Raw genomic sequence first — 25,001 nt, forward strand, 5'->3', positions numbered from 1 at the left:
CGATGGAGACCCCCCTCTGCACTCACGCAGATACGGCTTCCAGAGCCAGTCCTGCTCCTATCACATCAGGAAATTTTCTGTCCTCCTCCAGGCCTTCACCCATCCTAGTGCGAGCTTTGTAATCTCCAGAATCCAGGACTTTCCCCACTTTTGAGGACCCTATCTTTAGTACAAGACTTTAAGCAAGTGCAGGAAAATTTTGAATTCCTTTGGCTATTGTACCTGACAGGAATTCAGGAACTCTAAGAATTTTCTATTTTGACAAGTATCTTTTGTTTCTGTCCCATAATTTCTCTCTAAATAAAATTAAGACTATTCCATTTCAATCCATCCCCAAAAGAGAGGTCTTCCTTAATTCTGTCAGTCCTTAAAATATCCCCCTTACTTTAATTAAATATTTATTGAATAAATGACTTGGTTGACAAGTATAAGCTGATGGATTTTTTTCCGGTGACTTTTTTGCTTTTTGCTTTGAACATCAGCATTAAGTGGGTTACTGTACACATCCAAAGGCCCAGCATCTCGGGGTGGGTTGGGTGGGGGGATCACTGAGCAGCACGCCTTGTACCAGAGTCTCACAAGAATGAGATATACAGTGCTACGCTGAGTGGTTAAAAGTACACAAAAAGTAGTTTTAACAATCTATAAATTTTTATACTTAAAACCATGATTGAGTTGAAATCTAAAAAGTACATTTCAATTTCTTAAAAATAATATTGGTTCAGTTACCTCAGGGTGGCGGGGGTCAGTACACAGTCGCCGGGAAGCAGATGCCACTTCACTGCCATTCTCAGGCTGGGGGCCCCTCCCTGGAGTCCTCCCCACCTTGAGAGCACCTGTCCTACCCACCTACCACCTCCCCGACCAAAAGCCTCCTCTGCACCTGATTTTTAAGTCAAGCTAGTGGGAAACATCCATTGATTGAACATAGATCATCAATTTTTGGTTTATTGCATTCACGACTTTCAGCTTTTGCAAGCATGAAGTTTTATAACTGCAAAAGTGAACACCATGCATTTTTAAAGTTGGAGGTAGCCTGTCTTCAGGTGGTTTCCTCTCACTTGCCCTCCAACAGTCCCACCTTCTTCCCTCCCCAACCTTTCCCTATGCCTTTGCCCTGTTTCTCCCTCTCTGGGAGCTCTGTCACTCCTCCTGCAGGTTTCCAATGGGCCTTCTTAGTGTTTTATGTTCCCTGAGAGCAGGATCTGTCCAGATTTACCTTTTATTTCAAATAATAACAATGTTTATCATATTAATTTACTATATGCAAATGTTTAAGCTACATGATCTATATACATATATTGATTTAAAACCTGCATATTTAATAGTTTTTAATTGAGGCATAATTAAGAGAGAGTGAAATGGGAAGGTTGCAAATGTACAGTTGAGGAGGTTGTTGAATTTGGCAAATGAATGCGTCCATGTGAGTCAAAAAACGACCTCAACATACAGCATTTTCCATTTCAGTTAGTCTCTTCTGCCTCTCCTAGTATTTCCTACTGTCCCCAGAGTCAATCAAGGCTACTGTTTCATTATCAAGACTAATTTAGTGTGACCTTTGAGAGCATACATTTAGAATTTAGATAAATGTACCTTTGTCTTCTCACTCATCTTTCACTGAGAGTAATATTTAGTAGGTTTATCCATGCCATTGCATTGCATCACTGAGCATTTACAAAGCCAGGTATTGTTATATTGTATAAATGTACCACCCTAACCATTTCATATTGATAAATATGTGTCTTCTTTAATTTCTTGATATTATAAATAAAACTGTAAACATTTGCATTCAAGTCTTTGTGTGGATGTGTCTTATCATTTTGAATGAAAAATCTAGAATGAAATTGCAGAAACACAGGAAGATGTGGGGCTAACTCTATAAGAAATTGCCCAAGTATATTCCATCTTAGTGGTATTTTAGTACATTCTCACCCTACAACACATGAGAGTTCCAGTTGCCTCACAGGCTCCCAGCAAACGTAGTAATGCCAGCCTTTGAGTTCTAACCATTCTAATGAGTGTGGACTAGTATACCATTATGTTTAATGTGTACTTCCCTAATGACATGATTTTGAGCACATGTTCTTGTGCATATTGGCTATTCATGTATTTTTGAAGTGCCACAATAGAGAGCTGGACTGGAAGAGGAGCAACTGGGACTAGAACCCAGCACCCACATGGGATGCTGGCGCTGCAGGCAGAGGATTAGCCAAGTGAGCCATGGCGCCGGCCCTGGATGTGAGTACTTTATTTGGGATATCTTAGTATCTCATTTTTTTGCATGCATTTCTCTATCAATATATCACAATGAGCATTATTTTCCCTAACTTATTAACTTTCTGAGCAGCTTCCTGGATGAGGTGTCTTCAAAGATCCTTTGTCCATTGTGTATTTGGATTGATTGTTTTCTTATTGTAGAGTTTCAAGCGCTATTTTAAAATGTGGAAAAAATCCTTTTCAGTTATCTGTTTTACAAATATTTTACCCTGGTTCATGGCTTATCTTTTAGTTCTGTTAAGAAAATTTTTAAAAATTTCATTTTAACAAACTTCTCTGGGTCCTGTTGGCACTTGTGGCAATTTGGTGTGGAGAATATTGACTTAAGTGCGAGACCTCCAAAAAGCTGGATTGTGTACTTTTGATTGGTTGGTTTGCATGTGAAATACATGCTCATGGGATTTATTTGCTAAAAATTAGCTAGGTCTAGGAAAGGAAACGTCTCCCAGCTCAGCAAGATCCCACAATGTCAAAGGAATACAGAACATGGAAAATTAAAAAGCAAAAACATGCCTAACAGGAACTTTGATCACAATCATTGATGGAAACTAGATGCTCTTCCCACTAATATCTTTGTCTGGTGTTGGTTTTAGGGCACTGCTGACCTGAAAGAATAGGATAGGTAGTGTTTTCCCTGTGTCTACTTTCTGGAAAAGGTTACATAAAAGTATCATTCCTTCTTTCAGAACTTGGCAGAATTCACCAGTGAACTCATGTTGCCACAGGGCTCTCAGTTTTGGAAGGCTTTTAATTGTTTAAAAAATTCTTTAATAAGTATAAAGATCTCTCACAAAGATCTTGGAAAATTGTCATTAAAATATAAATTTATTTTGATGCAAAAATTTTAGAAATCCATTTATAGTTTTTCATAACAACACTTTTTCCCATGAACTTTTTAAAAAGATTTATTCAGAGAAATGACATTATAGAGACAGAGAGATAGAGAGAGGGAGAGAGATTTTCCATCTGCTGATTCACTCCCCAAATGGTGACAGCCAGAGTTGGGCCAGAGTGAAGTCAGGAGAATAGAACTCCCAAGTGGGTGCAGAACTCCCAGCACTTGGGCCACCTTCCATTGCTTTCCCAGTGTACACAGGGGATGCTGGCCTTGCAGGTGATGGCCTAATCTTCTGCACCACAACAATGGCCCCTCCCATGAGCTTTTTGAACATGTCTTTTATAAGACCACTGCAGGAGAGATCTAACGTAGGTGAAAAGGGGAAAGATATGCTGATTTTGACCACAAGAAGACACCAGAAGAACAGAGGAGGAACTGTGTTCCCAGGGGACAGTTAGACGGACGTCTGTAGAGTCTACAGAAAGAAAAGGGACTCATGTTGCAGTGGAGATGATATAACTACACAACAACTAGTGGGACATCACCAGTGAATCCTGAGGTGGGCGGCTAGTGGGGACACCACCAACTCTGCATGAGGTGAGAGGAACATGCAGCAGCCCTCATGCCACCATCGATATTGTCTGAGGGAGAACCTCATGGTCCCCACTGATTTTGAGTCTGGCTGAGTTCTGGTAGGGGACAGCCTTGTTTTTCTCCCCTCCTGAAACTAAGGAATCCAGCATCCATGCAAGACAAAGCCTCATCTTAATAATGCAAGTGGTGCTGCTGCAGCCTTTGCACCACTGGTGGATTTTGTCAGAGGGATAAATCTGCAGTCCCCACTGACTCTGAGTCTGAACTGGAGTGTTGGTGAGTGGCAGGGTGCCCACTTTGATCCATGAAGTTAGCATACATTTCTCCCCTGCTTCCACCAAGGCACAGGACTCAGATTGCCAAGGCAGAGAGCACTGACCTCTGTTGGGCAGGCAGTTGGCTTTGGGAGCAGGGTGGCCCATTTTGAGGATGGGGAAGCTCATATGGCAGAGAGTGGATGCCATACTCCCTGTGACTTGAGCCCTGAGACTGTGCAGTGGGGTGTGGGGTGTTGCTGGGTCTTTGGATACTCATTTGGTTCAGCTCCAGAGGCTCAGAGTTCCCTGAGTACTGGGGAGGGTCATCACAAAGGGCTCCATACTCACACTGAGAAATCAAATATCTTCTATGTATACCATGAGCCCAAGTGGGTGGGGTGCGCAGGCCTCGTGGGCTCACCCTGGGCTTTTGGTTCATGTTGGCAGAGAGGGGCTGGAACTTTGAATAAACCAGCCAGTGTGATCCTAACCTCTCCCTTGCTGATGATGGAGGAGATCTACCATGACCAACTTGGGTGTCGCTCTGGACTCCTGCCCCACCCTTGAGCACTGACTGGAAATCCCTGGCCCCATGCAGCATACACTTCTGGGTATCCGCAGAAGGAACAGACATTTCACTGAGCCCTCGAGGCACATTTCAAAGAACAAAGCCCTTAGAGGAGAAAACTAACAAATGGTTCCATAGATGCCTAAAAAATATAAAAATACTAGACACATGAACAATGAAGACAATATGACTCCCCAAAAGGAGCACAATACCACCTCAATATTAGAAAGCAAAGATGAAGAGACTGATGAAATGCTTTAAAAGGAATTCAAACGAATGATTATAAGATTACTTAAAAACAGAGAAGCAAATACATGAGTTAAAGAAATCCATATGTAACACAGATGAGAAATTCTGCCTAGCAGATAGAGATATTGAAGAGAAATCAAACCAAAATATTAGGAAGAATTCAATATGTTAAATTAAAACTACAATGAAACCATTAACAACACACTTGGTGAAGCAGAAGAATAAATATCCAAGCTAGAAGGAAAATCTTTGGGAATAGCTCAATCAGACAAAAAAAAAAAAAAAAAAAAAAAAAAAAAAAACAGAAAATAGTGTCAAGATTTATGGGGTATCATCAACTGGACAAATATGTGTGTCTTAGGAATTCCTGAAGGTATGGAAAGATAGAATGGATTATAGTGAAATAATGAAAATGTCCCTAATTAGGGGAAAGTTATGGACATTTAAGTACAGGAAATATATAGAATTCATGATAGACATGAAAAAAATCTTCACCATAATATATTTTAGTCAAACTATCAAATGTAAGCAATAAAGCAAATATCCTAAAATGTGCAACGTAGAAATGCCAGATTACCCTCAAAGTATCTTCAATTAGGTTGACATCTGACTTCTCATTGGAAACCTTACAGGTTAGGAAAGAATGAAGAGACAGAGTCCAAGTCCTAAAAGAAAAAAACTGTCAATGCGATACACAGCACCCAGTGATGCTCTCGTTTAGAATGAATGTGAGGAGGGATTCCAAGATGACAGAATATGGACAGGGCAGACTGCTCTAGGCTAGGATAAACAGTTTTAAAAAGGGCAGGGGGAGAGAAAGTGAGTTCTCAGGGGAGAGTTGGAGGGCAAACTGCAGTGGAGATTTTGTGGAAGGAGGAGAGACACAATGGAGCTGTGCGGAAGGTGCAGCTGCACAGCATGAACAAGCATGAACACAACATACAAGCCCAGCAGCCCTGAGCCTCAGAAAGAGCCAGCTTTGGAGAGCAATCTGAGGTCACACTGCATGGCCCGTGCCACTGGTGATGCAGCCAGAGGTAGAGGCTAGCAGACTACACTATGATTCTGGCCCAGAGCCCCGAAGGAAATAGCGTGCCTGATCACCCAGAGAAAAAAAGGGGGGCATGTTTCTCTCTCTGCATGTTCCCCACAATGGCACCCAGCAGCTGGCTGAGAGAGCACACATGCATTTTGGACATGAGTAGGGAACAGCTGCATCAGTTCTTAGGCACAAACCCAGCAACTGGCGGGGATCAGGCACCATCTTGTCATCAGAGGCAACTGGAGCAGCTTGGGTGCACATAACCGCTGACAAAGTGCAGGGAGAAGGAACCATTCTGACTCGAGTAACGGCCACAGAGACTCTTTTTTTTTAAAGATTTATTTATTTATTTGAAAGTCAGTTATACAGAGAGAGGAGAGGCAGAGAGAGAGAGGTCTTCCATTCGATGGTCCACTCCCCAGTTGGCCGCAACAGCCAGAGCTGCATCTATCTGAAGCCAGGAGCCAGGAGCTTCCTCTGGGTCTCCCATGTGGGTGCAGGGGCCCAAGGACTTGGGCCATCTTCCACTGCTTTCCCAGGCCATAGCAGAGCTATGGATTGGAAGTGGAGCAGCGGGGACTAGAACCGGTGCCCATATGGGATGCCGGCGCTTCAGGCCAGGGCGTTAACCCACTGCGCTACAGTGCCGGCCCCTGCAGAGACTCTTGTACACACCCAGCAACTGGTGGAGAGAAGGCACAGTTGTGAAACAAGTAGGGTTCAGGCTATTGTGCACAGATGCGATCCAGGAATTTTACTAGAGAGAAAAATCCATATTTCCCAACGACTTTGCATCTAGCTGGGAAGATTGACAGGGGGCTAGGCACCTTCGTATGACTGTAAGGTGACCACAGCCTCTCAACATATCACAGGTTCTGGGACTCAAATCGTTTAGGTGGAGCACCCTCAGGCAGCTGGCTCTGGGAATGTCTCTGCCTCTCAGTTGACAGGACAAGCTAGGGGACAGAGTGGATCCTATGTACCCCAGGATTGTAGGAGCCCTGTGTGCTGAAACTGTGGGAACATTGTGACTGCATGAGAGGGTGCAGGCTGTAGCTGTGAATCTGGGCACTGTGTGTGACTCCACATACCCAGAGCTCCCTGATTGCCTGGGTTGGGTTATTACAGAGGGTTCCAGGCTCACACTGAGGACTGCACAGATCATTTTTTGCAGTTTATGTGGAAGTACAGAAGTGAATTACACCCACAGAAGGCTAACACCAGGTATTGATCACCTTGGAAGAGAGGATGTGAGGGTGTAATTAAACCAACAGAGGTGACCATACACCCCTTCTATTAACAAGAGATCTACCACACCCAACTTGGGTGTCACCCTGGATACTCACCCCATCCTGGAGCACTGACCAGAGCTCCCTGGCCACATCTGACACACACCTCTGAGTAGTCACTGAAGATGTAACATTCCACTAAGCCACAGAAGCATAGTTCAAAGATAAAAGCTATCAGAGTAAACAACCAAAAAGTAGTCCCAAAAATTCCTGAAAATAAACACAGATATTCAAGAAACAAGATTATGGAAGACAAGAAACCAGCCCAAAGGAACACAAAAACACTTCAACATTCCAATGGGAAGATGAAGAGATTGATGAAATGCCTGAAATGAAATTCAAAAGATTAATTGTAGGATTACTCAGAAGACATAAGAAGCAAATCCATGAATTAAAGACATCCATACATGATGTGAGTGAAAAATTTTACCATGAAATTGACATTTTAAAGAGAATTCAAAATAAAATATTGGAAATGAAGAATTCAATAGATCAAATTAAAAATGCAGTGGAAAACCTTAACAACAGGCTTGGTGAGGCAGAAGAACGAATATCCAAGCTAGAGGACAAACCTTTGGAAAATTTTCAGTCAGACCAAGAAAAAAAAAAAGAAAAAGGTAGAAAAACTGAAAACAGTGTTGGAGATTTATGGGACACTATCAAATAACCCAACATACAGGTCTTAAGAGTTCCTGAAGGTATGGAAAGAGAGATTGGATTAGAAGGCTTATTTAGTGAAATTATTAAAGAAAACTTCCCCAATTTGGAGAAAGAAATGGACATCCAAGTACAGGGAGCTCATAGAACAGCTAATAGACATGACCGGAAAAGATCTTCACCATGACACATTGTACACAAACATTCAACAATAAAACATTAAGAAAATATTCTAGAATGTACATGAGAGAAACACCAGATTCCTTTCAGAGGATTTCCAATTCCCTTCCATTCATGTTCTAATTTGTTTTCTTTCCATAACACAAAATATTTTAAAACCCATATTCTATACTTATTGTCTTCATTTCAACTCCAACACTCTCTCCTCTGTCTCAATCCCTTGCTTTCACAACTCATACCTTCTCATATCTCTCCCCTTTTTTAGATAGATCGTTAAATTTATTTGCCTCGTATTAAAGTTTATTTTTGAAATTGCAATACACCACTTCTTTAAATACATACATTGATAATCAACATTACTACTCCAAATTCAGTTGTTTATGTATTCTCCTTAAAGACAAGCACATTAAAGAACTTTTCTGATACTCGAAATGGTTTCTAATGTAATGACATTTAAAAAATGACAACTAGCCTAATGTGGCTGTGGCTTGAAGCATAGGAAGAAAAATCAAGGAAATAAGACCTAAAATATTCAACATTTACACCAAACAAACATAAATAACAAACTTCATGAAGTGGAAGGAGAAAGAATGATACGCTAAGCATTTCCAAAAATGCACACTTTTAAGTGAGGTAAGTTGATCCACTTGTTAATATTAATAAATTAAAAACATAAATATAAATTTACTATTCAGAACTAATAATAATACAATAAATAGGAATGAACAGGATAGCAAGGGGTGGCTTCTGGGGGTTGGAAGTCAACAGACCTAAAACTTGTATTTATTCTTCTATCATTCGGGGTGAAAACATATGTGCAATGTATTACTGCTTTTTTTTAAACTTTTATTTAATGAATATAAATTTCCAAAGTACGATTTATGGATTACAATGGCTTCCCCCACATACCGTCCCTCCCACCCACTACCCTTCCCTTTCCCACTCCCTCTCCCCTTCCATTCACATCAAGATTCATTTTCGATTATCTTAATATACAGAAGATCAGCTTAGTATACATTAAGTAAGGATTTCAACAGTTTGCTCTCACACAGAAACATAAAGTGAAAAATAATAGATGATTTTTTTTAAATGATGATGAAATCAGATCAGACCTATTGTCAGGTTTAATCCCACTGAGATTCAAGTTGGGAGTTGATAATTTCTTTTTTTTTTTTTTTTTTTTTTTTTTTTTTTTTTTTTACAGAGGATCAGTTTAGTATACATTAAGGAAAGATTTCAACAGTTTGCACCCCCATAAAAACACAAAGTGAAATATATTGTTTGAGTACTCGTTATAGCATTAAGCCTCAGTGTACAGCACATTAAGGACAGAGATCCTACATGAGGAGTAAGTGCACAGTGACTCCTGTTGTTGACTTTACAAATTGACACTCCTGTTTATGGCATCAGTAGTCTCCCTATGCTCCGGTCATGAGTTTCCAAGGCTATGGAAGCCCTCTGAGTTCTCCGATTCTTATCTTGTTTAGACAAGGTCATAGTCAAAGTGGAGGTTCTCTCCTCCCTTCAGAGAAAGGTACCTCCTACTTTGAAGACCTGTTCTTTTTTTTTATTTTTTTTATTTTTATTTTTTGATAGGCAGAGTGGACAGTGAGAGAGAGAGACAGAGAGAAAGGTCTTCCTTTGCCGTTGGTTCACCCTCCAATGGCCGCCGCTGCAGCCGGCGCACCACGCTGATCCGATGGCAGGAGCCAGGATCCAGGTGCTTTTCCTGGTCTCCCATGGGGTGCAGGGCCCAAGCACCTGGGCCATCCTCCACTGCACTCCCTGGCCATAGCAGAGAGCTGGCCTGGAAGAGGGGCAACCGGGACAGAATCCGGTGCCCCGACCGGGACTAGAACCCGGTGTGCCGGCGCCGCAAGGTGGAGGATTAGCCTATTGAGCCACGGCGCCGGCTCATGAAGACCTGTTCTTTCCACTGGGATCTCACTCACAGAGATCTTTTGCCAGAGTGTCTTGGCTTTCCATGCCTGAAATACTCTCATGGGCTTTTCAGCCAGCTCCGAATGCCTTTAGGGCTGATTCTGAGGCCAGAGTGCTATTTAGGACATCTGCCATTCTATGAGTCTGCTGAGTATCTCACTTCCCATGTTGGATCACTCTCCCCTTTATTTATTCTATCGGTTAGTGTTAGCAGGTACTAGACTTGTTTATGTGCTCCCTTTGACTCTTAGTCCTTTCATTATGATCAATTGTGAACTGAAATTGATCACTTGGAATAGTGAGATGGCATTGGTACATGCCACCTTGATGGGATTGAATTGGAATCCCCTGGTATGTTTTTAACTCTACCATTTGGGGCAAGTCAGCTTGAGCATGTCCCAAATTATACATCTCTTCCCTCTCTTATCCCCACTCTTATGTTTAACAGGGATCACATTTCAGTTAATTTTTAACACTTAAGAATAACTGTGTATTAATTACAGAATTAAACCAGTCATATTAAGTAGAACAGACAAAAAAAAACTACTAAGAGGGATAATGTATTAAGTTGTTAATTAACAGTCAGGGCTATGCTGATCAAGTCACCATTTCCCATAGTGTCGATTTCACTTCAACAGGTTTCCTTTTTGGTGTTCAGTCAGTTGTCACCGATCAGGGAGAACATATGGTATTTGTCCCTTTGGGACTGGCTTATTTCACTCAGCATGATGTGTTCCAGATTCCTCCATTTTGTTGCAAATGACTGGATTTCGTTGTTTCTTACTGCGGTATAGTATTCTAAAGAGTACATATCCCATAATTTCTTTATCCAGTCTATCGTTGATGGGCATTTAGGTTGGTTCCAGGTCTTAGCTATTGTGAATTGAGCTGCAATAAACATTAGGGTGCAGACCGCTTTTTTGTTTACCAATTTAAATTCCTTTGGGTAAATTCCAAGGAGTGGGATGGCTGGGTCGAACGGTAGGGTTATCTTCAGGTTTCTGAGGAATCTCCAGACTGACTTCCATAGTGGCTTGACCAGTTTGCATTCCCACCAACAGTGGGTTAGTGTCCCTTTTGCCCCACATCCTCGCCAGCATCTGTTGTTGGTAGATTTCTGCATGTGAGCCATTCTAACCGGGGTGAGGTGAAACCTCATTGTGGTTTTGATTTGCATTTCCCTGATGGCTAGTGACCTTGAACATTTTTTCATGTGCCTGTTGGCCATTTGGAGTTCCTCTTTTGAAAAATGTCTATTGAGGTCCTTGGCCCATCTCTTTAAGTGGGTTGTTGGTTTTGTTTTTGTGGAGTTTCTTGATCTCTTTGTAGATTCTGGTTATTAACCCTTTATCTGTTGCATAGTTTGCAAATATTTTTTCCCATTCTGTCAGTTGTCTCTTCACTCTCCTGACTGTTTCTTTTGCAGTACAGAAACTTCTCAATTTGATGCAATCCCAATAGTTGATTTTGGCTTTGACTGCCTGTGCCTCCCGGGTCTTTTCCAGAAACTCTTTGCCTGTGCCAATATCTTGAAGGGTTTCTCCAATGTTCTCTAGTAACTTGATGGTGTCAGGTCGTAGATTTAGGTCTTTAATCCATGTTGAGTGGATTTTTGTGTAAGGCGTAAGGTAGGGGTCTTGCTTCATGCTTCTGCATGTGGAAATCCAGTTTTCCCAGCACCATTTATTGAATAGACTGTCCTTGCTCCAGGAATTGGTTTTAGATCCTTGATCAAATATAAGTTGGCTGTAGATGTTTGGGTTGATTTCTGGTGTTTCAATTCTGTTCCATTGGTCTATCCATCTGTTTCTGTACCAGTACCATGCTGTTTTGATTACAACTGCCCTGTAGTATGTCTTGAAATCTGGTATTGTGATGCCTCCGGCTTTGTTTTTGTTGTACAAGATTGCTTTAGCTATTCGAGGTCTCTTGTGCCTCCATATAAATTTCAGCACCAATTTTTCCAGATCTGAGAAGAAGGTCTTCGGTATCTTGATTGGTATTGCATTGAATTTATAAATTGCTTTTGGGAGAATGGACATTTTGATGATATTGATTCTTCCAATCCATGAGCATGGAAGATTTTTCCATTTCTTGGTATCCTCTTCTATTTCTTTCTTTAAGGTTTTGTAATTTGCATCGTAGAGATCTTTAACGTCCTTGGTTAAGTTTACTCCAAGGTATTTGATTGTTTTTGTAGCTATTGTGAATGGGATTGATCTTAGAAGTTCTTCCTCAGCCATGGCATTGTCTGTGTATACAAAGGCTGTTGATTTTTGTGCATTGATTTTATACCCTGCTACTTTGCCAAACTCTTCTATGAGTTCCAATAGTCTCTTAGTAGAGTTCTTTGGGTCGCCTAAATAAAGAATCATGTCATCTGCAAAGAGGGATAGTTTGAGTTCTTCCTTCCCAATTTGTATCCCTTTAATTTCTTTTTCTTGCCTAATAGCTCTGGCTAGAACCTCCAGAACTATATTGAATAGCAGTGGTGAGAGTGGACATCCCTGTCTGGTACCAGATCTCAGTGGAAATGCTTCCAACTTTTCCCCATTCAATAGGGTGTTGGCTGTGGGTTTTTCATAGATTGCTTTGATTGTATTGAGGAATGTTCCTTCCAAACCCAGTTTGCTTAGAGTTTTCATCATGAAAGGGTGTTGTATTTTATCAAATGCTTTCTCGGCATCTATTGAGATAATCATATGGTTTTTCTTCTGCAGTCTGTTAATGTGGTGTATCACATTGATTGTCTTGCGCGCATTAAACCATCCCTGCATACCAGGGTTAAATCCCACTTGGTCTGGGTGGATGATCTTTCTGATGTGTTGTTGCATTCTATTGGCGAGAATTTTATTGAGGATTTTTGCATCTATGTTCATCAGGGATATTGGTCTGTAATTCTCTTTCAGTGCTGCATCTTTTTCCGGCTTAGGAATTAAGGTGATGCTGGCTTCATAGAAAGAATTTGGGAGGATTCCCTCTTCTTCGATTGTTCTGAATAGTTTGAGAAGATTGGAGTTAGTTCTTCTTTAAATGTATGGTAGAATTCAGCAGTGAATCCATCTGGTCCTGGGCTTTTCTTTGTTGGGAGGGCCTTTATTATTGTTTCAATTTCTGTCTCAGTTATGGGTCTGTTTAGGTTTTTGATGTCTTCCTGGTTCAATTTAGGTAGGTTGCATGTGTCCAGGAATCTATCCATTTCTGATAGGTTTCCCTGTTTGCTGGCATACAAGTCCTTGTAGTAATTTCTGATGATTCTTTTTATTTCTGTGGTGTCTGTTGTTATGTTTCCTTTTTCATCTCTGATTTTATTGATTTGGGTCTTTTCTCTTCTTTTTTTAGTTAGTTGGGCCAATGGGGTGTCAATTTTGTTTATTTTTTCAAAAAACCAGCTCCTCGTTTGGCTGATTTTTTGGAATGTTTTTCTTGATTCAATCCTGTTGATTTCTTCTCTGATTTTATTTCTCTTCTCCTACTAGATTTGGGTCTGGTTTGCTGTAGGTTTTCTAGATCCTTGAGGTGAATTGAAAGCTCATCTATTTGGTGCCTTTCCAATTTCTTGATGTAGGCACCTATTGATATAAACTTTCCTCTTAACACTGCTTTTGCTGCGTCCCATAAGTTTTGGTATGTTGTGCTGTTATCCTCATTTACTTCCTGAAAGTTTTTGATTTCTCTTTTGATTTCTTCTATGACCCATTGTTCATTCAGGAGCATGTTGTTCAATCTCCATGTGTTTGCGTATGTTCTAGGGATTCCTGAGTTGCTAATTTCCAACTTCATTCCTTTATGGTCTGAGAAGCTGCATGGTATGATTCTCATTCTTTTGAATTTGCTGAGACTTGCTTTATGGCCTAGTATGTGGTCAGTCCTAGAGAAGGTTCCATGTACTGCTGAGAAGAATGTAACATCTTTAGCTGTAGGATTGAAAGTTCTGTATATATCTGATAGATCCATTTGGGCTATAGTGTCGTTTAAATCTACTGTATCCTTGTTGATCTTCCGTCCTATTGATCTGTCTATTTCTGAGAGTGGAGTATTGAAGTCCCACAGTACTATTGTATTGGGGTCTAAGTCTCCCTTTAAGTCCGTTAACAAATCTTTTAGATAAACCGGTGCCCTCTAGTTAGGTGCATATACATTGATAATTGTTATATCTTCCTGTTGAATTGATCCCTTAATCATTATGTAGTGTCCCTCTTTGTCTCTCTTAACGGTTTTTGTGGTAAAGTTTATGTTGTCTGAAATTAAGATGGCTACGCCTGCTCTTTTTTCATTTCTGTTGGCATGGTATATCTTTTTCCAGCCTTTCACTTTCAGTCTGTATGGATCTTTGTTGGAAAGATGTGTTTCTTGTAAGCAGCAAATAGATGGGTTTTGTTCCTTAACCCAATCAGCCAATCGGCATCTTTTAACCGGACAGTTAAGGCCATTCACGTTCAATGTGACTAATGATAAGTGGTAACTTTGCCCTGCCATTTGCCAAAGATAAGTTCTAATATATGCTTTGAATTCCCTGTGATCTTTTGCTGTGAGGTTTCCTTCCTTGGTTTCCTTCCTTTACCTTCTTTCATATTGATGACCGTGTTTCTTTGTTTCTGTGTGTAACACATCTTTAAGCATCTTTTGCAGGGCTGGACGAGTGGCAACAAATTCTTTCAATTTCTGTTTGCTATGAAAAGTCTTTATTTCACCTTCATTCACAAATGAGAGCTTTGCAGGATATAATATTCTGGGCTGGCAGTTGTTCTCTCTTAGTACCTGGGCTATATCTCGCCATTCCCTCCTAGCTTGTAGAGTTTCTGATGAGAAGTCAGCTGTGAGTCTGATTGGAGATCCTCTGAGAGTAATCTGACGTTTCTCTCTTGCACATTTTAGGATCTTTTCTTTATGTTTCACTGTGGTGAGTTTAATTACAACGTGTCGTGGTGAGGATCTCTTTTGGTCGTGTTTATTAGGGGTTCTGTGGGCTTCCTGTTCTAGGATGTCTCTGTCCTTCTCCAAACCTGGGAAATTTTCTGCTAATATCTCACTAAAAAGGCCTTCTAATCCTTTCTCCCTCTCCATGCCTTCAGGAACTCCTAGAACCCGGATGTTGGTTTTTTTAATAGTATCCTGAAGATTCCCGACAATATGTTTTAGATTTCTAATTTCCTCTTCTTTTCTTTGGTCTGACTGTATCCTTTCCTATTCTCTGTCTTCTAAGTCCGATATTCTCTCTTCTGCTTCACCCATTCTGTTTGTAAGGCTCTCTATTGTGTTTTTCATTTGATCTATTGAATTCTTCACTTCAGTCACTGTCCCAGTTTTCTGTTGTACTAGTTGTTTCATGTAATTTTGATTCCTCCTTAATATTTCATTTTCACGAGAGAGATTTTCTATCTTGTCCATTAAGGATTTCTGTAGTTCAAGAATTTGTTTTTGAGAACTTCTTAATGTTCTTATCAATTTTTTGAGATCTGCTTCTTGCATTTCTTCTATATCATCATCCTCATAATCTTGAATTGGGGTGTCTTTTTCATTTGAGGGCTTCATGGTGACTTCCTTGTTTTTATTACCTTGGTTTTTGCGTTTGTTATTTGGCATATTGGAGATATTTGGTTTCTTCACTGTGGTGCTTTTTCTTGTTATACTATGGCTCTAGATTAAGTGGACTGTCTGTTTTTGATGGAGCCTTAGGGCTTGAGATGAGTGTGGCCTGAGAGCTCTGTTTGGTGTGCCAAAGGTGACACTCCCAGGTTAGGCGTGGTAAACCTCTCTCTCTCTCTTTCTTTTTTTTTTTTTTTGATTCAAAAGGGAAGTTATTCTGCACAGCTGAACGAAGTTGGAGGTAGTTAGCAGGCAAGTGATATACCCACAGGAGCCAGAGATCAGAAGCTCTTTCCCAAGGACCACACAGGGAATCTGTTCGGACCTCAGAGTGGGCTCAAATTCTCCTTCAGTCTCCCACTGGGTTGCCAAAGTTACGGAATTATAGCATCTCTGGAGAGTGCTCACGTGAATTCCGTGAGTTCTCTCCCCCACCGTCTCTTTTTTCACAGTCTCAGTTCAGTAGCACCACAAATTTACTAGGTCCTAATCTCCTGTTAATTCGCCCCGCCCAAGTCAGGTTTTTCTGCTAGGCTCAGGGCCAGTGCAGACCTGAGGTCGCTCTGCTTATGACGTATGTCCAAGATGGCGCCTGCTCTTTGTCTTGCTCGCCCTTGATAGGTGAGCGGAGAGAGAGAAACCCGTGTCCGTACCAGTCACCTTTTTTTTTTTTCCCTCTCTTCCAGTTAGCCTGGTGAAGTTCCCGCCCCCCCCCCGGGGGTCGTTCCCTCTAGTCTCCTCTCTCCGCTTGCCTGCCGGTGTCTCAGGCTATTGAGGTTCGGCTCACCTCGCGTTCCAGCGGCTCGGTCCCGCGGCTCGGCTTGCGCAGCTCAGTCCCGCGGCTCGGCTTCCGCGGCTCGGTCCCGCGGCTCGGCTTCTACGCGGTGGGCGACCTTGTTCTCCCAGTAGGTTCTCCGATTCACGACCACTCAATCCAGAAGGGTTTCCTCTGCAATATTTTCCTAGTTCTTCTTTCTGAGGCTACCATAACTCCCCTTTTATTAAACTAAATTTTCCCGGACTATCGGTGCGCGCCCTCACTATTCCGCCATCTTGGCTCCCGGGCTGTATTACTGCTTTTTAAAAATAAATGAAAAAAGCCAGCGCCACAGCTCACTAGGCTAATCCTCTGCCTTGCGGCGCCGGCACACTGGGTTCTAGTCCCGGTCGGGGCCCCGGATTCTGTCCCGGTTCTCCTCTTCCAGGCCAGCTCTCTGCTGTGGCAGGGAGTGCAGTGGAGGATGGTCCAAGTCCTTGGGCCCTGCACCCCATGGGAGACCAGGATAAGTACCTGGCTCCTGCCATCAGATCAGCAGAATGCGCCGGCTGCCGCACGCCTGCTGCGGCAGCCATTGGAGGGTGAACCAACGGCAAAGGTAGACCTTTCTCTCTGTCTCTCTCTCTCACTGTCCACTCTGCCTGTCAAAAAATAAAATAAAATAAATGAAAAAAAAATGGTAGTCAAGGCATGGGAAACCTCAAATGGCCTTATAAAATACTTTATCCTTTTTCTACAAAGCACCACAATGCAGGCTTATGTTGCTTGATGTCACTGCTTAGGCTTCAAAACAGCAATTACTTAAAGGGATTACTTAAAGCACTTACAATGTGCTACTTGGCAACCAAAGTTTCCAGCACAGTAATTATTATAGAGAAATGGACCAAAGGGGACAGGATGGATGAGAAAGGCTAATATGTGAGTGGAAATGGAGCAGATGCAGAAAAACATCTCCGTGCAGGATTGTGTCTCAAAGGGATCTGGTCTTTCAGTTTCCTGCAGTTTCTGTAAAGGAAATCACAGACACTCTCCAGGACTGTGTCCAGTCTGTGGTCACCAATTTCCACTGAATCTCCTGGAGGCTCTTCCCAAATGAGAGGACAGAGAAGGGTCCTGTGGAGTGTCAGTCTCAGAAACTCTCCTCTCCAGCAGAATTCAGTTCTCTAACTCTGGGGAAAACAATAGAGGCAGGTGAAGGCACATCCCAAGAGCTGTCTTATTTACAGTTAGAGTTTGTGTGCTAAGTTTAAAAAAAAAAAAAACCTTATGCTTCCACTTGGGATGCTGCAAGCAGTTAATCATGGAACTTCCTTGAGGAAAAGGCAGGAGACATGAAGATTGCTTCGGAAATCTGAGTGCTGCCAGCCCTCGAATGTTGGATTTCTGATTGGGATCCACCAGATACTTCCCCCTTGTGACCATCTCCTCATATTGTTCTGTTTATCCTTGCCATTAAGATCTGATGTGGGAAGAATGGTTTCCCTAACATTTATTTAAGAAGGAAGGTGCTATGCAGGAAATCTTTCCCAGGGCGGAACTGATGAAAACCCAGGTTTCATGTTTAGTTGATCTCAATGTTATTTTCATTTTTTTATTTGGAAAGTTCTCAACAGGAAAGAGATGTCCCAAACTTGAAAATTAGTATGTGCTATGTAATGAGACTATGTACAAATATGGACAGATTTTTTTTTTTGACAGGCAGAGTGGACAGTGAGAGAGAGAAAGAAAGGTCTTCCTTTTTCCGTTGGTTCACCCCCTCAATGGCCGCTGCAGCCAGCGCACTGCATCCGGTGCACCACACTGATCCGAAGCCAGGAGCCAGGTGCTTCTCTTTGTCTCCCACGTGGGTGCAGGGCCCAAGGACTTCGGCCATCCTCCACTGCACTCCCTGGCCACAGCAGAGAGCTGGACTGGAAGAGGAGCAACCGGGACAGAATCCGGCTCCCCGACCAGGACTAGAACCAAGAGTGCCGGCGCTGCAGGCAGAGGATTAGCCTATTGAGCCGCGGTGCCAGCCAAATATGGACAGATTTAAAGGAATGTGGCAATGCATCAAGAAACACCTGAAGGCAAAAACAAACAAACAAACAAACAAAACAAAACAACGAGTGAAGCACTATTTCCACCCTTAGGCTTAAAGGGCCAGGAAAGGAAGAGCTACAAAGGAAATTGTAGCCATAGTTGTCGAGGCACAAGAGGGTTGCCTGATGGAGGAAGAGCCGTTGTTCCTATTAACACAGGGCATGACAGTGAGGTATCCAGGGGCTAGTAATAAGAATTTTTGAAAGTACACTCCTTTTGACCGCCAGTATCTAGATAAGGGCTTTCATGGGAAACAAAAATAAAAGAATTCTACTCATCAGGAACCTAGTAGTCACCCTTTGGGATACCATATGGGACAGAGAAGGATGAAATGGAAATTGTCATGGCAAATGAGAGTACCACTGGTACCTTTTTAAAAAAGATTTATTTATGTATTTGTATTTGAAAGGCAGACTCAACAGAGACAGAGAGTTAAATTCACTTCCCAATTGGCCACAATGGCTGGGGCTGGGCAGATCTGAAACCAGGATGCAAGAGCTTCTTCTTTGTTTCCCACTTGAGTGCAGGAACACAAGCACTTGGGCCATCTTCTACAGCTTTCCCAGGTACATTAGCAGGGATCATACATGGTTTAGCTGGGACTTGAACCGGTCCCAATATGAGATGCTGATGCCATAGGAAGTGGCTTTACCCACTATGCCTTAGCACCACCCCACCCTATACCTTTTTATATCTTCCTATTTCTTGAGTTTTTCTCTATCTCTATGTCTTGGAACCAAACCAGTGTCCATATGTGATGCAAGTGCTGCAGGCTATGGCTTAACCCACTGAGCCACAGAGCTGGCCACTCCTTCTTTTATTAGCTTTTTTCCTCTCTGTTTCTGGAAATTACTAAGGTCATATATAATGTTAATCCAGAATTTGACTGCCATCTTGGATTTTCTTTAAATATATATTTTATTTACTTGAAAGACAGAGTTACAGAGAGAGGTAGAAACACAGAGAGGTCTTCCATCCGCTGGTTCACTCCCCAGATGGCTGCAACGGATGGAGCTGCGCTGATCCGAAGCCAGGAGCCAGGAGCTTCTTTGGGTCTCCCATGTGGGTGCAGGGGCCCAAGGACTTGGGCCATCTTCTACTGCTTTCTCAGGTCATAGCAAAGAGCTGGATATGAAGAGGAGCAGCCGGGACTAGAACCGGCACCCAAATGGGATGCCGGTCTTCAGGCCAGGGCTTTCACCCGCTGCACCACAGCACCGGCCCCACCATCTTGGATTTAACTTGGGAATTACTTCTCTGCTTCTCTGCTTTCTTCACCCATTCACCCATATGTAATTGACACAAAGTGGCCATAGGTCTGATGGTTTGCTCAAAAGTGTGGACTCTGAAAAAGTCTCTCCAGATTAGAATCCACACTGTGTGAGACCAGAGACAAATTATCATTCTCACTGGGTTCCAATGGTATCCTCATCAGAAAAATACTAAATTTAACTCACAGGATAAAAAGATTGAAAGAGGAAAATACCTGGTAACTCTCACTCACCTGCTTTAAGTCACCTGGATGTGAGTTGGTATTCTGTCTAGCTGATGTCTGCATGAGCATCACTCTCTATATATTAAGTCCTAGATCTTTTCTACTTTTCCTCGTAAACACTTCTCTCAAAGGCCTTCAACTGCAAAGGAAGCTCCACTGAAGGTCTCCTGGGAAACAGAATAGAATAAATTTATATTGTATACATGATAGCACACCACTTAGTACTCCTCCATAAACATCCCAGTATTTCTAATACTTCTTTCCAGTGGCACTCAGACCTCACCCACATTTACTCTCTACTCTTGAGATCGATGAGAAATTCAGCTAGTGCTTTTCCCACAATGTGCTCTCAATATGCTTCTAGGTGTTCATCAAACCCATACTGAGTCATCACTTCAAAGACACATCAGTATTAAAGTTCAGTTATTTAGACACACAGGAGCAGTTCTTCTAAACACACACAAATCTGTTTACATACAAAAAATTAAGTTGAGTAAAATTTTCTTCACCTCATTATACATGACTGTTCTCATAGCTTTAGTTGTGTTTTCATTTTTATTTTCCATTTAATCCAAATTTTCCACCTCTCTTAGGATCATTATTCATGCATTCATTCCTGGAGTGAATACTGAGAGCACAGGGTACTACACACACAGTTTGGCAATGGGGATATTTTTGAAAATGCTCCTGTCTTCCATGGCACACAGAGCGATTGTTTGGTCATGTGACCAATGATCCTCCTAATTGGCCTAGCACAGGGTCACGATTCCCTCGTGTTCCTCAGGCAAGGTCTTTTTTCTCTTCCTTTAGTGCAGAACTCCAGTCATGAGGGTGCCAAAATTTCCTCTTATCTGTCTAAATTTTTGCACCTGAAAATTTCTTGCCCAGGACAGAATAACACTTGAGTGCGTAGCCCAAGCCTTCCGAATTGAGGTGTTGGGACCATAGAACATTTTCGTGGTATTAGAGCACATGGATTGAAGTAGAGAGAGGCTAGGCTTTGGAGTAACATGAACTGGGTTTGAATTCGGATTCCAGGACTCCCCAGTTCTTAACAAATTACTTATTCTCCACAAGAATCTGTTTCGCTCCCCTGTAACTGAAGCACAGTAATCCCCACTTAACAAGGCAATCCTGAGAATCAGTGACCGTACAGCACATGCTCAGGCCTTACTTATATCCCAGGAACATCTCTGTGGGATGGATGTGCATAAATTTTCCTTGGAAGATGAAATTTGCACCAAGGAATGGAAATGAAATCAAACTTCTCCAACTTCATGGTGCAGACTCTTATCCTTAACTTGCTGAAAACCATCCTGGATGTAGCTAGGCTGATGGACTGATGGTAATGAAATGGGCTTAAATCAAGCTACTTACTATCTCCGTAACCACACTTACCTTTTATTTTATATGACAGGACATTTGAGATATACTATTAGTTATTTTGAAATATACACACCATTACAATTTGCTATAGTTTAATTGATATATAGTAGATCTCAAAAGCTATTCCTCCTGTCAATCTGAAATTCTACACTCTTTGATCAACAAATTCCTGTTCCTTTTCTCCCCAGCCATTGTTCTACTCTCTGCTTCCGTGAATTCAACTTTACTGGGTTCCACATATAATATAGATCATGAGATATTTGCCTTTCTGTCCCTGATCTATTTCACTTAACATTCTTCTTTTTAAAAAATATTTATTGATTTATTTTAAAGGCAGGTTTACAGGGTAGGGGTAGAGAGAGACAGAAAGAGACAGAGACAGAGGTCTTTCTTCCATCTGTTGGTTCACTCCACAATGTGGGTTGGGCCATTCTGATTCTTCCTGAAGAATTGAAGCCAGTCTGATTCTTCTGCATCTCCCACGTGGGTACAGGAGCACAAGCACATGGACCATCTTCCATTTTCTTTTATAAAATATTTTTAAAGGACTAACATAAAAAGTTCCCATCTTGGCTGCCATAGAGATCTTTAAAAGTTTAGTAAAAGTGAGATTTCCAAAAACAAAGGATTGTGTCTCAATTTATTTTTTAATGTAAATTGTTTGATTCTGGTATTTTTGTTTTTTCTCTTTTTTTGAGATAATGTATTTTTAATTTAACTGTAGTCAATAAGAAGGAACAGAGCAGAAATAAATGAAATTGAAACTAGAAAAATACAAAAGACCAATAAAACAAGAAGTTGAGTTTTTGAGAAGATAAACAAAATAGACAAACCTCTAGCCAGATTAACAAAGAAGAAATAAAGAAAGAAAACTCGGGCCGGCGCCGCGGCTCACTAGGCTAATCCTCCGCCTAGTGGCGCCGGCACACCGGGTTCTAGTCCCGGTCGGGGCGCCGGATTCTGTCCCGGTTGCCCCTCTTCCAGGCTAGCTCTCTGCTGTGGCCAGGGAGTGCAGTGGAGGATGGCCCAGGTGCTTGGGCCCTGCACCCCATGGGAGACCAGGAAAAGCACCTGGCTCCTGGCTCCTGCCATCGGATCAGTGCAGTGCGCCAGCCGCAGCGCGCCGGCCGTGGCGGCCATTGGAGGGTGAACCAACGGCAAAGGAAGACCTTTCTCTCTGTCTCTCTCTCTCACTGTCCACTCTGCCTGTCAAAAAAAAGAAAAAGAAAGAAAAGAAAGAAAGAAAACTCAAACTGTTTCTTCAGTACTGTGAAACTCCCATCTCACTCCCTTCATACTTCAAAGGTTTCTACTGAGGTTTTGAAAATAAATGAATTGAGACCCTTTTATATGTTGTTTCTTTTCTCTTGCAACTTTTGGAATATTCTCATTATTTTCAATCTCAGTGTGATGAATTATAGCATGTTTTGGGTAGACTTGACTGAATTTAATCTGACTGGTGATCTCTGACTTCCCTGTACCTTGACATTCATATCTTGCCCTACATTATGGAAATTTTCTGGTATTATCTCTTTGAGTGTGCTTTCTACCCCTTGGGCATTCTAAAGTCCCTACTGAATCCCAATTGATCAGACACGTGCCCTTTGATGCTGTCCTAATGTTCCCATAGGCTTTTTTCATTCCTCTCGATTCTGTTTTTTTCCTCTCCTCCAAATGTTTATTTTCAAGAAGCCTTCCTTTGAGCTCATAGATTCTTTCTTCTGTTTGATCTACTCTGTTGTCAATGCCTTTTATGAATTTTTAATTTGAAGAAAGTACGTTCAATTTTTAAAAATAAACTCTGTCTCTCTGTGAAGTCTCTCCATTTCAGTATGAAGTCATTTCTCTGTTATATTGAAGTTTGTTGGGTTTCTTTCTTTCTTTTTTTTATTACAGAGTTAGTGAGAGAGAGACAGAGTAAAAGGTCTTCCTTCTTTGGTTCACGCTCCAAATGGTTCCCACGGCCAGAGCAGTGCCGATCTGAAGCCAGGAGCCAGGTGCTTCTTCCTGGTCTCCCCTGCGGGTGCAGGTGTCCAAGCTCTTGAGCCATCCTTCACTGCCTTCCCAGGCCACAGCAGAGAGCTGGACTGGAAGAGGAGCAGCCAGGACTAGAACCCGGTGCCCATATGGGATGCCATCACCGCAGGCAGAGGATTAGCCAAGTAAGCCACGGCACCGGCTGTTGGGTTTCTTTTAAAAATACATAAATTCTTCACCCAAGAATTTGAAAACATCAGATCCTAAGTGCTTCATTGCTGGCACTTATTTTGCTCATTATGTGAGGCCACGATTCCCTGACAGCTCTTAATGTTTGTTAGTACATGATAGCTTCTGCACACTGAAATATTCATTGTTCTTTTCCAGTCTTCTTAACGTGACCTCATTTGTAGCTGTTCTTCCAGAAATTTAAAGCAGTCTGGTTATTTTCTCTGAGCCTGTAGACACTTCCACCACTTCAGCACAGGTGGCACCTTAAGTTAAGGTCTTTCTTTCTTTCTTTCTTTCTTTCTTTCTTTCTTTCTTTCTTTCTTTCTTTCTTTCTTTTTTGACAGGCACAGTGGACAGTGAGAGACAGAGAGACAGAGAGAAAGGTCTTCCTTTACCGTTGGCTGACCCTCCAATGGCCACTGCAGCTGGCGCGCTGCGGCCGGCACACCGTGCTGATCCGAAGCCGGGAGCCAGCTGCTTCTCCTGGTCTCCCATGTGGGTGCAGGGCCCAAGCACTTGGGCCATCCTCCACTGCACTCCCGGGCCACAGCAGAGACCTGGACTGGAAGAGGGGCAACCGGGACAGAATCTGGCACCCTGACCGGGACTAGAACCCGGTGTGCTGGCCCTGCAAGGTGGAGGATTAGCATATTGAGCCGCGGCGCCAGCCGAAGTTAAGTTTTTTCTATAAATCTGCTGCCAGTGCACTGTCACCAAATGCTCTGGGCTCAAGTTTGTCCCAAATTCACAGTTGATGTGTGACTCCAAATGAATCAGCAGGTTTCTGAAAGAGGGAGTCTTGACCACAAGTCTCTTCTCTGGGCTGTAGCAGGGTCAGGTACCCAGTCTTGAGATCATGAATAGTACAGTGCTTTTAAACATCCAGATATCACAGGCCACTGAGACTAGCACAGCATGGCACCAAAGTCCACACTGCTATAGTCTGTACGTAGATAAGATGGGACAACAGCCCAGGACACAAGTGAAGCTATCTTAAATGATGGAAATCTGCACGATTTGGGTATTTGGCCTCCAACCAGCACTTGACAGGTTCAAAGGCTCCATCCACAGGAACTTGTCTAGGGATAAGGACTGCTTGTATCTTCCGCATGTTGTATTGTTTTTTTGTTTTGTTTTGTTTTTACAGGCAGAGTGGACAGTGAGAGAGAGAGACAGAGAGAAAGGTCTTCCTTTGCCGTTGGTTCACCCTCCAATGGCCGCCGCGGCTGGTGTGCTGTGGCCGGCGCACCACACTGATCCAATGGCAGGAGACAGGTGCTTCTCTTGGTCTCCCATGGGGTGCAGGGCCCAAGCACTTGGGCCATCCTCCACTGCACTCCCTGGCCATAGCAGAGAGCTGGCCTGGAGGGGCAACCAGGACAGAATTCGGCGCCCTGACTGGGACTAGAACCTGGTGTGCCGGTGCCGCAAGGTGGAGGATTAGCCTAGTGAGCTGCGGTGCTGGCTTGTATTGTTTTTTTAAGATTTATTTATTTGAAAGGCAGAGTTACAGAGAGGCAAAGGCAGTGAGACAGAGAGATTTTCCATCCACTGGTTCACTCTCCAAATGG

The 25,001-nt window shown here is 42.4% G+C and overlaps 1 protein-coding gene across 1 annotated transcript in view; it reads left to right on the top strand.

Moving 5' to 3' along the window:
• Positions 1 to 5,711: 5,711 nt before the first annotated feature.
• The window catches only part of LOC100338380 (mas-related G protein-coupled receptor member X2), a 35,807-nt gene continuing 16,517 nt past the window's right edge, over positions 5,712 to 25,001 (top strand). Inside the window, exon 1 of the mRNA XM_008272144.3 lies at positions 5,712 to 5,820. Within this exon, the coding sequence (XP_008270366.3) occupies positions 5,712 to 5,820 (109 nt within the window). The remainder of the gene's footprint in view (positions 5,821 to 25,001) is intronic.

The sequence above is a fragment of the Oryctolagus cuniculus genome, chromosome 1 (genome assembly GCF_051225735.1).
Source record: "Oryctolagus cuniculus isolate XC-2025 breed Fujian yellow rabbit chromosome 1, ASM5122573v1, whole genome shotgun sequence".
Classification (NCBI taxonomy): domain Eukaryota; kingdom Metazoa; phylum Chordata; class Mammalia; order Lagomorpha; family Leporidae; genus Oryctolagus; species Oryctolagus cuniculus.